We start from the raw sequence: 17,901 nt of genomic DNA, 5'->3' as shown, positions 1-17,901 counted from the left end.
TAAAGGGATTGTGTGGTAAGATGGCTGTACCAATACAATGGTACCCCCAGCACACACACAATCCCCTTTAGTACCTGTGTGAGCGTGTGTGTGCTGATCAAGAATGGCTGCTCTCTCGAATGTACGTATCATCCATTCAATGTACGTATCATCCATTCAATGTTAAGTACCACGGAGTAATTTCTTTAACACTATACCTATGCAATGCATTAAAGTATTACAGATCAGATGCTATATATGATATAACTTTGAGTAAGTTTTTTGAGACCATACCTATGTAATGTATAAAAACAGATTAGATAGGTATGGTCTCAAAAAACTTACTCAAAGTTACAGCATTTGAGACCATACCTATGTAATGTATAATAACAGATTGGATTCTATACTGTATAATGTTGTGTAACTTAGAGTAAGTTTTTTGAGACCATACCTATGTAATGTATAATAACAGATTGGATGCTATACTGTATAATGTTGTGTAACTTTGAGTAAGTTTTTTGAGACCATACCTATGTAATGTATAAAAACAGATTAGATGCTGTACTGTACAATGTTGTGTACCTTAGAGTAAGTTTTTTGAGAATGTATTAAAATGCTACAGATCAGATACTATATAATATATAACCTTGAATAATAAGTTACTTAAGATTATACCTATATAATGTGTTAAAATAGTAACATATCAGATGCTTTATAATGTTGTGTAAGTTACTAGAGATTATACCTATACAATATATCATAAAGATAATCAAGTGATATAAATACAGTACAATTTGTTCTGAACAAATAACCAACATATAGTTCTAAATGTGATTTTAAAATCGTCATCAATTTCTCCAATCAAAAATTATACATGATATACTCTATAAAACTTGTTTGATATGTCAACCAGCTAAATTTATATTGTATACTCTGAAAAAAATAAAATTATTATATTATTATTATGAATAACTGTATCAATGTACAGCTAATCAGTTCCATTTTCAATATAGTTCTCTTTCTGTGTAATTGGTAAGCATTAACCCTTTCACTATACTGTAGACTATAATGGACTCATCTAGATCAATGCATGGTAGCTAGAGTCTATTAAAGTGACATAGGGGTAGAAGGGTTAAAGAGACGAGAGCTACATTGTACGACAATGGAGCTGTTGGACACAGCTGGAGTCTATATGTATGTCAGTAACTTATTCATTAAACCTGTGATAATTGGAGATTTTGATATGGTTAGAATTTGTTTGTCAAAGCCAAAATGGGGTGTTTATAAATTTCAAATCTGGCATCAGATTTTGAGTGAATTTTTCCTATTGGTTTTTAAGTGTATCAGATGATATTATAAATTATAAATTTAATTGAAATGTATCTGTCCTATATATGCTGTATAACAACATACATGATCAACAGGTGCTTTGTAATATTTATTCAGTTGTCTACCCTTACACACCTGTATTATATGATCTACCTGTATTTACACATATGACATACCTGTACTATTTATACATATGTCCTACCTGTATTATTTATAAATATGACATTCTTGTATTATTAAAACATACTTGGTTCTGAGGTATTAACAATACTATATAGTGATTTGGCAGGCTGTCAGCTGCACAAAACTCATTTGACCACTAGAAGATTTACAAAAACTACTTAAGCTACAGGTTATAATGAATACAGTTATTCTAAGAACTAGGACTCCAGATATTTTCAAACTATATCCATGCATCATCTCTCCCTATAGACAGTACTGTTTATCTAACAACTTCTATGTATTGATACTGCATATTCTTTATCTTATTACATTTACAATATTTCAATCTACAGTACAGACCCGTTCCACTTTCAGCGTACCGTTTGCGTAGCATTTCCGTACCGTTTGCGTAACACTTGCATACCATTTCTGTACCATTTGCGTAGCACTTCCGTACCGTTTGCGTAGCACTTCTGTACCGTTTGCGTCCAAGGTGGAACAGCGAACGTGTACGGGTCTGTATCTCAGCTAAACAGTCACAAACAACTACATCTATCATTATAATTATCATGTATTACTTCTAGGACTGTTTATATGGCATACCTGGTTTCTCTAATATGTATTCATCAACAATAAATTATCTCAAATTGCCATGCTTTTTCTATTTGACCTAATGGCCTAGGTTGTGTGTGAATAAATATTATACATGTTTTCAAACAAGGTAACAAAGGGCCATTATTGGTAATTTGGATCTGTATAAAGAGCAGATTTCAGGACATGACATTCTTCCTTAGCAAGAGGTACACACTTAGGTTCAAATTATGTGTGACTGTAGGCGACATGATTTAAGAGATATACACCCAAAAAGTGATTCAGGGTGAACAAAACGACATAAACCCGTACAGTACGTAGTGGGGTCCGACTGACTGATGAACAGACAGTACAAACCTGGTCCCCTTTGGTAGTACCAGAGGGGAACCAATAAATAAAATACAAATATGAATAAAAACTACACGTGTATATGACAGTGCCTTAACTTCAAAACCAATTAGAGTGTATATGTGCTGCGCTAACTCACCATAAGCAATTTAATTTGTTAAATTTGTCCGTTTTTTCAGATTTTAGAAAATGTTACAAAGTTTAAGCACACAACACTAATTCATTTATAACGATCTACTTACATTGCCATCATTCATTTGTCCAGCAAATAAAGGACATTATATGGGGGGCTGTTGAAGGGAAAAGTAGGGAAACATCTATAGAAATAGGTTGAAAGTTGAACTACAGTACCAGTACTATAAATCCAAGTAAACGTTCGACACAGGGAGAAAAAATTGACATCATACTGAGATTATTATATTGTGAAATAAAATTCATGTACGTACCGGTTTATGAATTGTAGCAAGTTTTCAATATATTTATATCGATACAATAAGCATCGCATGGGACTACATTTGTGTCATTGAAATATTTGGCAGGGAATCCGTTGAACCCAAGCATGGACAACAGGAAATAAATTCTCATATCTGTTTACTTGCACGGAAAATCTGGAGAAAAGGCAGAATACTTTCATGTTATGATTTTCATTTCAAACCTGTTTTATGGCATGCTAAAACTTAAAATTGATCTGGACAGACAACCGTGATACCGAAGGTACATCAGGTAAAATGGAATTGTCATAAATTAACTTACCAAGGCCTATATTCGTGAAACCATTCTCATGCTGTTACACAGATTCTGGGCTCGCATTCATGAAACAGTTTTCATGCTCCAACTCAGATTCTGTGCTCAAGCCGTTTTTTTCTGGTGATAAATTAATGAAACTGACATTTTATCAATCATATGGACGACATTGAGGAGATATTAAGCCAAAACTCGTTTTGTTTGAATTTGAATTTTTGATCCTGTGACATGAATTTAACCAAGCACATAACAAAATGCATGCTGGATAATGAAAATGGTTTCATGATCTTTTCTTAACTCAAGGGAAATTGTTGGACTCAGCCAAAACGTTGGTACATGACTGAACATGCTATTTGGATTCAATTCTCTCTAAAGTTCCTGCAAATCACTGGAAAAATGTTGAACTTGAAAATTTAACCCTAAAACAAGGAATAGGGTTTGAGCACAGAATATTGGTTTGAGCAGGAGAATTTTTCCATAAATATTGGTCAAAAAAAGAAGTTTCTTATTCAAATCAGAAAAATTTGAGCCTCATTTTCTATGTGTTTCTCTTTTTTCTTACCGATAATTTTCTTTTTGAGAAATAGAGAAATTCTTCACCAAAGAGTTTTCTCCCACCTCTTATCCTATATTTTGTTAATTCATGACATCAGAGATGCAAATTATACAGTACATATAGAGCACAATTTCTGTATAATAAACATATAAACTAATAACATATTTGAAAAGAGCAGAAAAAGTATGATATATCATAATTATAGCTCAAACATAAAGGAGACCTTCAGAGTAAGCTTGTACATATACACGAATGATTATTTCTTAGGTTGACGTCAGTTGCCAGGCGACACTATGACAATTGTCGGTCAAAAACATTTCGATAGGCTTTCAATTTTGTGATATGATATTGTAACATCGTTGTCTGATGCAATAACAGTAAAGATGACTGACTGTGGGACACATACTCATAGGAGTGTTCCAGATGTATATTAAACACACATCTTGTAAACATGGTAGAAGTGTGAGACAGGATTGGAACCAGTAGTCAGTCACATTGCTCCTTGTCCTTGCTCTGTGTTCCTGGAATGCAATATATGATTTGGGACTCTTGAGTGCATACCTTAGGGAAATCATCCTGATTGGTAGCTTGAAAACACAGTTTTGACCTAACCTGGTGCAGAAGTCGCATCTGTTGGCTTTGAGTCCCAACAAAGATGAAGGACAAGCACTGACAGGTCAGTCTAGATATACCGACACATGATAAGGCCTCAATCAGCTTCGTTTCTTGAACATAACAAGGCGGCAATGTTGTTCACATAAACATCAAAACACCTGTCAACTTGACATATAAATAAACTGGATAGATATTGATTCAGATTGAACACAACTTTGCAAGCAAGTGCTGCTGGTGTCCACAACAACAAGTTGTAACTGGGTTTGCAAGTCCTATTGACCCACTGCAGACTTCTGGAACTCTATCTCACTGTCACTATCGTCGTTCATACTGATCAGAGTCTGTCCATTGGCACCTGTATGTATCAACCGTTTCATTGCCATTTCATTTTCATTGAAATCTTTAAATCTTTTATGAAAACATGCCACGAAGCCTCCTATTGCTAGCATTGTTAAGAAAACAGCACCACAATGCCAGGTAAAGAACATTGTCGCTATCATCAATGAATCGTGGTCCTCTGGATTCCACTCTTCTGCAGCAGGTGACGGATTGTAAAGGATAAAAGCCACCTGCCAAAACCATGTTCCTTGTAAGAAAATGAAATAGGTTCGTGCCAATGCGATGAGAATATTGTTCCTCCACTTCATCTCTGCTGTGAGTGTCAGCAAGTTGGCGCCAATAGTGTAAATGAGGAGTGTGTGAAGGAGGACATCCAGTTCATTCCTGCCATGTAGGTGGAACTTAAAGAGGATGCCCTCCACTAACACAGCCAACCACATAGTAACATAATCAATGTCTTTAGGCACTGGAGCTTTGAAGTATAGCAACAAATCCATGACACCTGTCAGTCCAAAAAAGAAGAACATAGTGGCATGTTGTCCATTTCCAAGAGCTGTGAACTTTCCATCGTTAAAACCGGTATATATTTCTAAACTAAAACCGACGGTAACAAAGAATAATTTCACCACTGGTTCCAATGGCCATTCTGCCAATTTCCCACAGAGACATGCACAGGGATATGTTGCTGTGGAAAGAAAGCGTGCATTTCTTTGACGACAACTATAGTATCTATGAAACATCTGAACTGTCCACCATAATGCAAACAGGATGAAGAATGATCCTGGAAGGGTGTGACCTCCAAAACTACCCATGTTTCCTCAGGTTTTGGAGAATGTCTTGCTTGTTTAGTTCTTCAATGAATCAGGATCTGAAATAGAAAACATATTTGTGACTGTATGATTAACGATTTTCAAACCAAACTCTCCATACTTCCCCTTCCTTCCAATTATTTCTGAGAAAAAACTATAGGTATTAATACTTTTGAATGGTCAAGGTCATTCAGCAAACTTGATGCAGTGGAGTGAGAAAGCCTACAGTATGATACAAACTTAAGCCACATACTAGGTACTACTCCTCACCTAAGACTCGTTGTTGGAAGATTCACACTAATTTTACTCAAGTGACCTTCAAATTGGGTCAAAGTACAGATACTTTATCTGAACAAACTTGACAGCTTATCATTCCAGCAAATTCAAACTAAAAATCACTGCTCTCAGAGAAACTTGTGTTAAAAAATTGAAAGTGGGTCAAGGTCATTTATCTTAACAAATGTGACTGACTTCATCTGCACAAGCTACAGGTGAACATCATAACTGCAGGATTAGAGGACCTTTAGATGAAGTTGTTGAAATTCATTCCATCAATTAAAACTACTGGCCAAATATCATAAATAGAGTAAATTAGAGGACTATTAGAAAAGATTGTTAAGATTTAAACATATCTGTTAAACATCTGATGCTGAATGTGCAGAAAAGTTTTCTATTCACAGTATTATTGACCTGGACACTGACCTTCCAACCTGAAAATTGATCCCAAGCAAACATTTTATGGTGAAAAGCAGACGTAAGAAGTTTGAGTATTATAAGTCTAACAGAAACTAGAGCAATTATGTGGAAACCAGTTTTCTATTATTGTACCAATATAATGACTGATCTTTGACCTCCAGACCTGAAAACCAATCACATGCAGAAGCTTTCCATCAGATAGAAGTGTATAAAGTTTAGTGTGATTGGTCTGAATGGGAACTTTTTCTTATTTGATTTAACAGTGACCTTGACCTTTATGAAAGTTTGAATGACCAAAGAGAACTCAAGCTATTGTAACAGTGAACTTGACCTTGATCATCAGACCTTAAAAGCAATCTCAAGTAATGCCTGATTTCCAGTAAAGAAGCACTATATGAAGTTTACCTATGATTGAGCCAAAATAATAACTATTCAATAGACAGACAGAAGAAGTAATACAATGTAAAAGCATAGCAGACAATATACAGACACCAATACATTAAAGCAAAACAGACACTGCTTAACCATAAACATTGCCAGATCTACATGTCTGACAGGTTTTTCAGTAATTATATATAAATATACATTGATCTATAAGTACACAGATAATTCATGCTGTAATTTTGACTTAAGAACAGTGAGAGTTTATTCTGTGCTCAGATCCCAGAAGTAATCTCACCCTGCTGTTTATCACGCACTCCATACCAGCTGTGATAAGCGAGGCAGGGAGAGAGAATGCATGTCCACCTTATAGGAATGACATTAATCATTGATGGTAAAACCAGGAACTTTGATCTATAAACCTGTAATCAAAGAAGCAAGATTTTCTGGCAAAATTCAAGCTGTGTTCCTAAAAACAACCTATACATATGTATACAAACATATGTAAGGGATTGTGAATGGGTTGATTGCTGGTCACAAGATACAATGTAGTTCACTAAATACCAGGTTACTGAAGGAGAAATAGTATAAAACATACCAAAAATGACTGATTATCTGGAGAGAGATAATGCCCCATCCTGTTATAAATGTATCCTATGTGCTTGCAATGTACATTTGTAACGTCCAAGAGGTAATCTTGATTTACCACTTAAAAATATTATGCTAACACAATTAGGCATACCGGTATGCTAACTGTAATTTGTTTATATTTGTTTCCATTGCAATGATATTGTGAGTGCCGCAAGTCATTGATGCAGTAAATCAATCTATCATATTCTTATAATGAGCTAAAAGCTGAGTAAGCAAGAAACCTAGGTTGTACAGAAACCCAGCATATTACCTTAGATTTTTTTATTGTGTTATTGTGTTCATTTTCATCCCATTTTCAGACAGCAATACATATATATATATCATTGTGAAGAATCTTGGCTCTATTCTTAACATGTCATTGATGCTTTTTAGATACATGCCTTCTATATATATATAGCATCAGGAAAGATACAGGTACTTACAGCGACCGTTGGGATGCTGCAGGTACACAGTATATGTAACGACATATGTTAGCCCTTATTACAGTGTAATAAACCTTGTCATGTGTCTTTATCATAACATCTAGTGATGTCAGTAAAAACAACGTGAACTGGAAAGCAGGTACACAGTATATGTAATGACATATTTTAGCCCTAATAACAGTGTAATAAACCTTGTCATGTGTCTTTATCATAACATCTAGTGATGTCAGTAAAAACAACGTGAACTGGAAAGCAGAACCTATCACATCTGTCGTCCCCTACAATATACAGCTGGTGGAATATAAATTTAAAGAACAATTTAGACAGATGAGTTAAGTTGCCACACACTCCAGCCCTAATTCCACAGATATATCGTTATATTTGGACCCTAACAACAACTGAGGTAACCAGAAACAATATTAAATATTTCCATTTCTACTGAACTTGGACTCAATATACCTACTTAACATTTTAAAGGTTATTTTTCAATGAACTTTTCAGTTGGCGTATGAATACATCAGCATATTATCAACCTGATTACTCTGTTATTCCGCGGAGCGCGGGAAGTAGTTCCATTCTTATATTTTTTTATATATCTATTAATTTTGTCAGAAGTATTCAATTGAATTCAAAAACTAATTTTCATCTTAATTTGCTTATTCATCTTACCAGGACGACATCTCACAGTGAGTTATGACGTCATAAGTTTTGATACCTTCCATGGTGTTAAACTTGCACAAGACCGATATTTTAGAAATTATCCGAACAAGTATCAATATCTATCTGAATGTAAATATAAGGATAGAATCCCATTTTGTTGAGGTTTATGGGGTATAAACCTCAATGGGTCTTGAGACAAATTCAAAATGAACTGCTTTGCAGTTCATAAAATTTGTCTCAAGACCCATTGAGGTGTATACCCCATAAACCTCAACAAAACAGAATTCAATCCTTAAATAACATCAGTGAGTCATATAAAGGTTAAAACTATTCGTCTCAGACTTTTCCTTTAGTATTTATAAACTGTTGCTGTACATATACATGGTAGTTTGACAAAAGACTATATATTGAATGATTCTATATACAGTTCAAACAAGAGGCCTAGAGGGCCTGTATCGCTGACCTGGAAATGTAAGCAAAATTGAAGTTGAAATAGCCAGATGTTGCTAGTAGTGTACATACATGTATTACATGGTAAGTCAGTGGTTATATTTATATGCAATTGGACAAAATCCTGTCATTCCTACAAAAAAAGCAGGATTTTGAAGAATTTGCAATGTTTCCCCTATTGGGCCCCACCCCACTGCCCCCAGGGGGGTCAGACCCACCGCTGATACAAAATTAAGTCCCTTTCACCTGACTGGTACATTTCTGATAGGTTCATTATTATTCTAATTATGAATTTGAATGAAAAGTCCATTGTCAGCTAGTTTAAAATGCAGAAATAGCAAAGTTTCAAAAAGATCATTGATTTAAAGTGCAACAAAAGACAAATGGGGTTGTTCATGTGGATTTTGCTTTTATCAAATTGGTGGAATTTGGTTTCAATGAATTTATAAGGAAATGATAAGTTAGAAACTTCTAACATAAGACAACAACTTATTGAGTGTCTTTCAAATGGAATCTTTGATTTACTTAAAAGAGGAAAATCAACAAGAATAGGAAAAGGAAGAACGAAGTCTTCTAAATCCTTTGACATTTTTATTGATTGTGAAGCAGATGTACAATGTCCTTGATGACATGCATGGAATCTTGTGATGCTGGCTATGACAGATGGTTTCATGAAAGACGTATGTGTTGGTGATCAGCCAGATTTACTTTTTATTTTTATTTGAATGTGTGATAAATATAAGTGTTCTTAAGTAGGAGTAAAAATAGATAAAAACTATTTAAGTATTATATATCAATATTCTGAACAGTTCAGCATTTCTGGTCACAGACAGTCTTACTAATTACTCATATACTGGTGTATGTAATAATAAAACACAATCAAAGGTATTGGGTAAAAAAACAAGAGATCCCAGAGGGATCTTGGTGCCCACCATTGTACCATCTTCATTAATATTAGTTCTTTGTCAGTTCGATCTTTTCTCTCCTTTTCTCTAATCTGTTTGATCGAGTCATGCTAACAGTAAATGCACATTGAGATTTTTTTTGATCTAAATTTAATACTGATGTGTATGAAAGACAACCTTCAAAGTGAGTTTGTCATTTCACATATTTACTAGTACAGTACTTAACGTGAAAGAAGTAGAATCGATCATTGCAATATGAGAAAGATCTGTTTAGTTCTTCTTTAAGCCATTTTGTTTTTATGATCGGTTTAAAAATATAACATGCACAACAAGGGATCAAGGGGAACCTACATATCAAATTTGAGAAAAATCCCTGAAGTTATTCCTGAGAAATAGTACTAACTTCCAAACCTAAGCTTCGATCTTAACAAAATTGACATTTTGATGTAAACACAATTTTTTATCAATGAAACTTACCGTATATAATGATGATGAGAATAATTCTTTTGTTCTATAAATTGAACGAAAAATATAAAATGAAAGTGCTTTGGGTTGTGAGTTTGAGGCCAGGACAGAACATGAGTAATACCATGCAAATGTCTTCCTTTGTCACTTGTATTTGTTGTATTTCGCCTGAAGATGGCCGTAAGGTTTGAAAACGTTGGTGATAATCATCAACATTTCCTGTGTTGAATTTGTATTGGTATAAGGTTATCAATCAATGATTGACTGGAGCATGCAAGTTTTCACATGAAATATAAATCAAGCAATTTCTGAAATTCAAAAAATTATCATTTGCTCAATGAATGTGTCATATGTGAAAAGAATAATTTTATAATTAATGTTAAAAATATACCCAGGCAACCCACATCCTGTTTCCGATATACATGCAGACAATGAAACTGTATAAGGGTATCTTGTAGTGAGACGAGTCTACATGGTTGTTGAAAGCACTTAGGAAATCTATCATCATACACCACATCCCAAACTTCAGGGTGACTATAAGCCGGGAGTGCAATCTGACATCAAAATATTCTAGAGTATACCATTCAGGAGCTTAGTCTGTTCTTTCTCCTTTGGTAACCACAAACCTTCTAATACTACCAGCTACAATGTAGATCAAGCTGTCTTGGATTATTTCTTGACATCATAACAATAACAATAATTTGGAATTGACGACTACCTGCCTTCTTGTAAATCTGGAGCCAGATCTGATCGGAGAATAGAAGGGCCTGACCCTGAGGAATCGATGACCTGCCTGGACAATGACAGCTAGGGTTGTGTCAAAGGGTAGAAGTGAATGAGGAACTAAACTAGGCTTAGTCACAGCAGCTGGGCCTATCGAGCAAATGACGCAGAATCTGAAGGTGGGCAGATTGTTCCCTCCCCCTAAGAATCTTGGTACAATCCACACCAATAATAGGGATGTTGAACATAACCACTTCAGCTTATACATCCTCAAACTAAACCTTATAGGAAGACAATGCAAAGTCTAAAGATGAAGCTTCCAAAATGAGTCCGTTGACATGAGAGGACCAGGGAGACATGATGGCTCCACTGAATTCCAACAGTCAATTTGCAATCTGAACCACCAGAAGAGACGAAGCAATGATCAAAGGAGCTAACTCCAGCAGAATCAAATCCAACTCTGAACACTAATGTTTATCACCAAAACGTTAACCTGCCAGCAGTGGCGACTGCCGTAGAGGCACTACCTTCTCAATAATCCAGGGGTTACGTAACGCTCACTTTCTTTTTCCGCACCCCTGGAATATGTCATAAAAAAACAATTGAAGGCACGCAGTTGAAGCTAGCTGTTTGTGTCAGGTAAAACATCCTGACCAATCGCTAGGCTAATACCTGTCCTTTGAAGATTACAGAAGAGGGACTCTCGATTTCAAAGCCAGTTAATTTTACTGTTATGTTATGTGACTGACAGATTCTTTTGATGTTCATCAAAGAATCAATCTAGTTGCAACCTGTTGCACACCGAGCCTTCGTTTTTGCTAAGGCATATTTCAGGGGTGCAGAAAGCGAAAGTGAGCGTATACGAACCCCTGGAGTATCGAGGATGCCTACTAGTTTCTGGCTGTAAAGACCCTGAATGGGAAGTTTGTTGGTCTTGAGGGAAACCAACAAACTGCTGTAATACTACCTAAATAACACATTAAAATACATTAAATTTACAGGTAATTAACAGTGGTTAACAAATTATATGAAACTCTACATAAACCTTCTGAAGTGATTCAAACTTTTACATCAGCTAAGTGAGAGCATTGAATGTAAAGAAAGTGATGTGCCATCTGACATATTAATTAACTGAAGGATGGGTTAATTCTACCTTCATGTAACGTCTACTTTTATACAATGATGGTATCTGGCCCCTACCTATAATCTGGGCACATAGAACCTGCTTTTATAAATGCATATAATAAGCAAGTGTTTAAAAGCTCCCTTCCTAATTTGTATCTGTTTCAATATTACTAAGTTTGAACTACACAACACTTTTCAGATTTTCAACGAAGTGAGCATCAGCAGAGCTTTTGTTTTTAAAATAACTCTATGTAATGTTATTAAATATCATAGGCCATTTCAATTTAGAATATGTATATAACCCATCTGGTCTTAGCTGCTTGTACATGTATATATATATATGTGTGTGACNGCTGGGTGTCTTCGGCAGAATGTTTCAGTGAGGTAGCACTATAAAGTCGGCATCAGTTTCGCGCTATCACAAGGAGACAAACACGAACATATCGCAGCCTCCCAAAATACACACACATACACTACACGCATGCATCTTGCACCCAGGGGAGGCCGTCCTTAAATGACCTTAGCTGTTAATAGGACGTTAAACAAAATCAAACAAACAAACAAACAAAGTGTGACAACTGGCTAGCATGAGAAATTGTTAGATGCACATAAAGTTTAATTATTTAATTTTTAAAAATCAGCAATACAATGTATGTTCATATACGTATACACATACTATCATCTGTCATTAAAACAACAAAAATAAGTTACGATATGCTTCCCTCCTACAGTAACTGTACAGTAATCAGTAAAGGATCCGTGTCACATCCCTCCTACAGTTACTGTAAAGTAATCAGTGAATGATACCTGTCGCATCCCTCCTACAGTAACTGTAGAGTAATCAGTAAAGGATCCGTGTCACATCCCTCCTACAGGTACTGTACAGTAATCAGTGAAGGATTCCTGTCACATCCCTCCTACGGTAACTGTACAGTAATCAGCAAAGGATCCCTGTCACATCCCTACTACAGTAACTGTACAGTAACTGTACAGTAACTGTACAGTGATCAGTAAAGGATCCCTGTCACATCCCTACTACAGTAACTGTACAGTAACTGTACAGTGATCAGTAAAGGATCCCTGTCCCATCCCTCCTACAGTAACTGTATAGTAATCAGTAAAGGATCCATCACATACTTCCTACAGTAACTGTACAGTAACTGTACAGTAATTAGTAAAGGATCCCTGTCACATCCCTCCTATAGTAACTGTACAGTAATCAGTAAAGAATCCCTGTCACATCCCTCCTATAGTAACTGTACAGTAATCAGTGAATGACCCCTGTCACATCCCTCCTATAGTAACTGTACAGTAATCAGAAAAGGATCCATCACATCCTTCCTACAGTAACTGTACAGTAACTGTACAGTAATTAGTAAAGGATCCCTGTCACATCCCTCCTACAGTAACTGTATAGTAATCAGTAAAGGATCCCTGATACATTGTACTGTGATTTTTCATATACTGTAACGTCCCATTAATTTTGTTTTGAATATAACTGTAACACAACTTAACCAGGACACTCCTGTTAACTAGCTGATCAGTCGGAAAGAGTGATATTATAATGACCTGAAGTCCAGGGTTGGAATCCAGATATAGCCTTGCTGAATCTTAACATTCAGACTAGTAACCATGATGTGGATTATATTTTGGAATAACTTTTTCATCGTTAATAACTTTTTCATCGTTATTATTTTTTCATAATAGTCCTTAGCCCAAAAGCTATATACTGATATATGATATTCTTTCCAGAAGTGATGAATCAAAACTATAGTCATGCTGGAAAAACAGCGTCAAATGCATATATATATATATAGTTATACAGTTTTTGGCAGTGGTACTGGGATCCTTGATTAGAAAGAAGAATACTTACCACATCAAACCTTCTGGACACGTCTTTTCACCAACTATAATATAAAAAGGGAAGCATATATGAGTCAAGAGTCCTTCTACCAACCAGACGCACGTAAACTTTAAAAGTTCTTTTTATTTATGCCGACGAACCATGACTACACCTGTTCCAGGCCCTGTCATATCTAAGTCAGTAATTAGCCTTCATGCCATTCTTGTTCAACGATCAGAGTGAAGATACAGCACTCCATTGATTTAAAACAACTAAAATGAATTAAAAAATACTTCTCTATCCTACATTCTTTCTCTAAATATTAAAAATCTTATAAAGTTTGAAGTAATCTAGATCATGTTCTAATATATATACCTTGATCTCTGGAAAAAAATCAGAACAACACTATATATATACCCTGTGATGTTCAGTGTTCCCTGGCAGTTTGAAGCTATTTTTACCCTGCCTATATACTATCCAAATATTTTTTAATTTGAATGTGTCAAAAGGTGATTTGCATATCCTTTGCCCAGTGAAATCCAAGAGGCAAAATATGTTCCTTTCAGATACCAGTATTCATGACCAAAATTATCCTATTAACCACAACCTTGATATTTGTTTTAGAAAAAGGTCCTATAGCTATAGGTCATAAAGCAATAGACCACTGATCAATAGTCACTATAAAGTAAATACACTGTAGTAGGATAGTTTAACACTCGCGAAAGTGATCAGAGCACACCATTATAGGTAATCACTGACCTAGGAAATAACAAGCACAGTGCCATACCCTGTTGGCATGGTTCCCAATAATGCAAACGTAATATTTACATAGATCTAGTTGGCACTATATGATTCTGTTTTCTGATCATGACACGTTTATGAAAAACATATGCAAATGATCATGATAAACAGGTATAAATTAAAGCCACAACTGCTGATTAAGATTCAAAGTAACTAAATTCTTTTTTATAATTCACAAAAAGAAGAAAAAGCAGGAATTTGATGGATATTAGCTTTATTAACTGCCTCAGACACTGACATAAGCATTTTTTCTATTTCAAAATGCAATATAAATTTAAACATTTGTTTCATAACTATGAACAGATATATAGAAGTGCATTCATTATATATATAATAATGTAATACATATTAAATGCACTTCTTTTCTGTACAATTTTATAATGATTTTTGAAGGTATCCTATAAATCTGTTCATATAGTTATGACACAAATGTTCAAATTTATGTTGCATTTGGTATATGTAAACAGAAGATATTTGTTCAAATATTATGAAAATCATTTATGAAAAATACAAAAAAAAAGAAAGATTAAAACACTGTGTTCTGACATCTACTTTCACTTCACTTCAATGTTGTGTTCTGACATAGTGTCAACAACCAGCTCCAGAATGGAAAATTTGCTTTGTTTGCGGAGGCATATACAAAAGGCAAAGACAGAAGCAGGAAACGAAATTCGGTCAATGTAGGAAGAGATTTCAAGAAAAAAAGACATGTACAAAATATAATTTTATTTCCTGGTGTAATTGACTGAAATATACAGTTGTATTGGCCAATTTTTGACATTGTGCCAAAGTCACAAAAAAGGAAATATACAGAATGTATATTAATATGCCAAGAGTTCACTGACAAGGTTTGCAATGTGCACAGTCATGTGATGCACTAAATCTATTATTGCCCTCTCCCTCGAGAACAGTCACTCTCATATTGTTGTCTGGGGAAGTGCCCTAGCCCTCTGTATCGGGCAGTCTAATACCTCTCTGACAGCACTACAAGAGAACAGTTCATACATGGTAATAGTGCGCTGTGCACTGCTATCATTGGCTCCTTACCCACACAAAATACATTTTATGTACAGCAGACCTCAAATACCCCTGCTGACTTAAACATCACCTACAGTACAAATTGGTCATCATTTTTGTGTTGGATTCCTTACAAACCTGATATGGGCCTATTTAGTTAGAGTAAAGCTGGTTTTACTTTTAAGTATTTCTTATGTTGATCACATTTATTCCACCTATTTAGAATTATCCAACCTCCTCACAACACATCATTCAACCATATAATATATGTAATCATGTGGAAGCTAGAGTAAATAGTTCCACTTAGGCCGATCAATGGGGCACATGGATTTAACTTGATGTCACGTAAATTGGATCTTCAAATATTTACTATCAAAGTATATGTCAGACCTGTCACGTTTTTTATTTGTCTATGGGCTTAAATAATCTACAGGGTAGATATGAAATTGTTCCCCTGATAAGATTTCATTCCATTGTATATACATTGCATGTTAGATGCCTTTCTACCATATTAGATGCATTCTTCCATATCAGATATAATAATCCTGCACATAAAACATCATTTCATAATATAAGATAACCATAATATATATATATACCTCCACAGATTCAGCAGAACACCCCATATATGTTACGATCTAGGGCTCGTATATATTGAAGAAGTATGGTTTTATAAAACTGTACTTCTTGTAACTTATAAGGCTAAGCAGTCTACTCCTCTATCTCCAGGGAAGTCTCACCCTTTCTAAATATAAAATTCAATCAACCTAGTCCTGTTATCATGGTGTACACTGTGTCCAACTCCCTTAAGCTGTTCTAGTGATACATACATGTATGTAGACTAAAAGTTAACAGACTCATGGACAACACACCATATTGTTACCCTGGTAAAATAATAGCTGCTTTGAATTCCTACCGACTTGGCTAGGGATAATTTCTCTTTAGCTCATTCGGTAGAGCGTAAGACTAGTAAGTCAGAGGTCCCCGGTTTGACTCCATGAAAAAATAATGACCCCTGTTAAAATATCATAATATATTAGCTATCTTGACCAGATATAAAAATATGTTAAAAATAATTTTGATTCACATATAAAGTACATATATCCGTCTTGCCACGATATTTATGAAAATTTGAAGGAATAATTCTATTGGAATATACTATTGTATTATTACATCTTTACGTTGTAGTCAATACAATATTATAACAAGCATTAGTCTTCTATGAAATTACCGTACACCTCCCTTGGAATTCTCATACATCCCGTATCTCCTGCCCTGTCCTATACACACCGTTCTTCCTTACAGGGACCCGGTACATATCTTCAGTATTCTTCACTTTATTTCTAGGTTGATATTATTGTGGATAAATAGATGACCACATGTACATTAAATCAAGTTTCTATTGATAGTAGACCAGGAGAGATGAACACATGACCAGCCTTAAGGGTGGAATCTATTTATAGATTTAAACGTGATCACAATTTTGATCTCAAGTGAACAAATCCAATTGTACAGCAAGGAACCTATAGCTATATGTGACATAATTATATCATATACCTAGCTATACAAAGCTGGACTACAGACAGAACATAGCCGGACACATATACTCTTAATTGTTATATTTAATTATTTAATTGTTATATTGAGGCAGGTCACAAACAAGAACTCTGCACAACATCAATTATTCAGTACCAGGTATAAGGAGGATGTAATTGATGACCAGTTTTGGAACTGTCTGTTGACAGTATTATTGTTTTTATCTAGGAAGTGATATTTGAACATAGGATTTTCATGTACATTGAAACAAAAAGAAAACAATAATTCAAAAAGACACTTGAATGAATAATTACCTACAGTTTGGGACATAGGCAGCCAAGCCAATTGGTAAAATATAGACTGCAGCCTGGCCCAATATTGGTAGGATAAGTACAACATATTGGCACATAGACTGGGCCCATTGGTAGAATAAGTACAACATATTGGGACAGATACACTTCATTTAGTAGACTGGCACATAGACTGGGCCATTCATTTAGTAGACTGGCACATAGACTGAACCCATTGGTAGAATAAGTACAACATATTGGGACAGATACACTTCATTTAGTAGACTGGCACATAGACTTGGCCCATTCATTTAGTAGACTGGCACATAGACTGAACCCATTGGTAGAATAAGTACAACATATTGGGACATATTCACTTCATTTAGTAGACTGGCACATAGATTGGGCCCATTCATTTAGTAGAATGGCATATAGACTGGGCCCATTGGTAGAATAAGTACAAC

The 17,901-nt window shown here is 35.1% G+C and overlaps 1 protein-coding gene across 1 annotated transcript in view; it reads right to left on the bottom strand.

The window, feature by feature from the left end:
* Window positions 1-1,466: 1,466 nt before the first annotated feature.
* The window catches only part of LOC110467329 (transmembrane protein 45B-like), a 29,870-nt gene continuing 13,435 nt past the window's right edge, over window positions 1,467-17,901 (bottom strand). Inside the window, exons 2-3 of the mRNA XM_021524431.1 lie at window positions 13,824-13,857; window positions 1,467-5,531 (exon numbers count right to left, since the gene is read on the bottom strand). Of these exons, the coding sequence (XP_021380106.1) occupies window positions 4,597-5,475 (879 nt within the window). The 5' untranslated portion in view covers window positions 5,476-5,531; window positions 13,824-13,857 and the 3' untranslated portion in view covers window positions 1,467-4,596. The remainder of the gene's footprint in view (window positions 5,532-13,823; window positions 13,858-17,901) is intronic.

Source organism: Mizuhopecten yessoensis, unplaced genomic scaffold, assembly GCF_002113885.1.
Source record: "Mizuhopecten yessoensis strain PY_sf001 unplaced genomic scaffold, ASM211388v2 scaffold11169, whole genome shotgun sequence".
In the NCBI taxonomy this organism is placed as follows: Eukaryota; Metazoa; Mollusca; class Bivalvia; order Pectinida; family Pectinidae; genus Mizuhopecten; species Mizuhopecten yessoensis.
The sequence above is the reverse complement of the archived record's forward strand: the minus strand, read 5'-3'. Positions and strand labels throughout refer to the sequence as shown.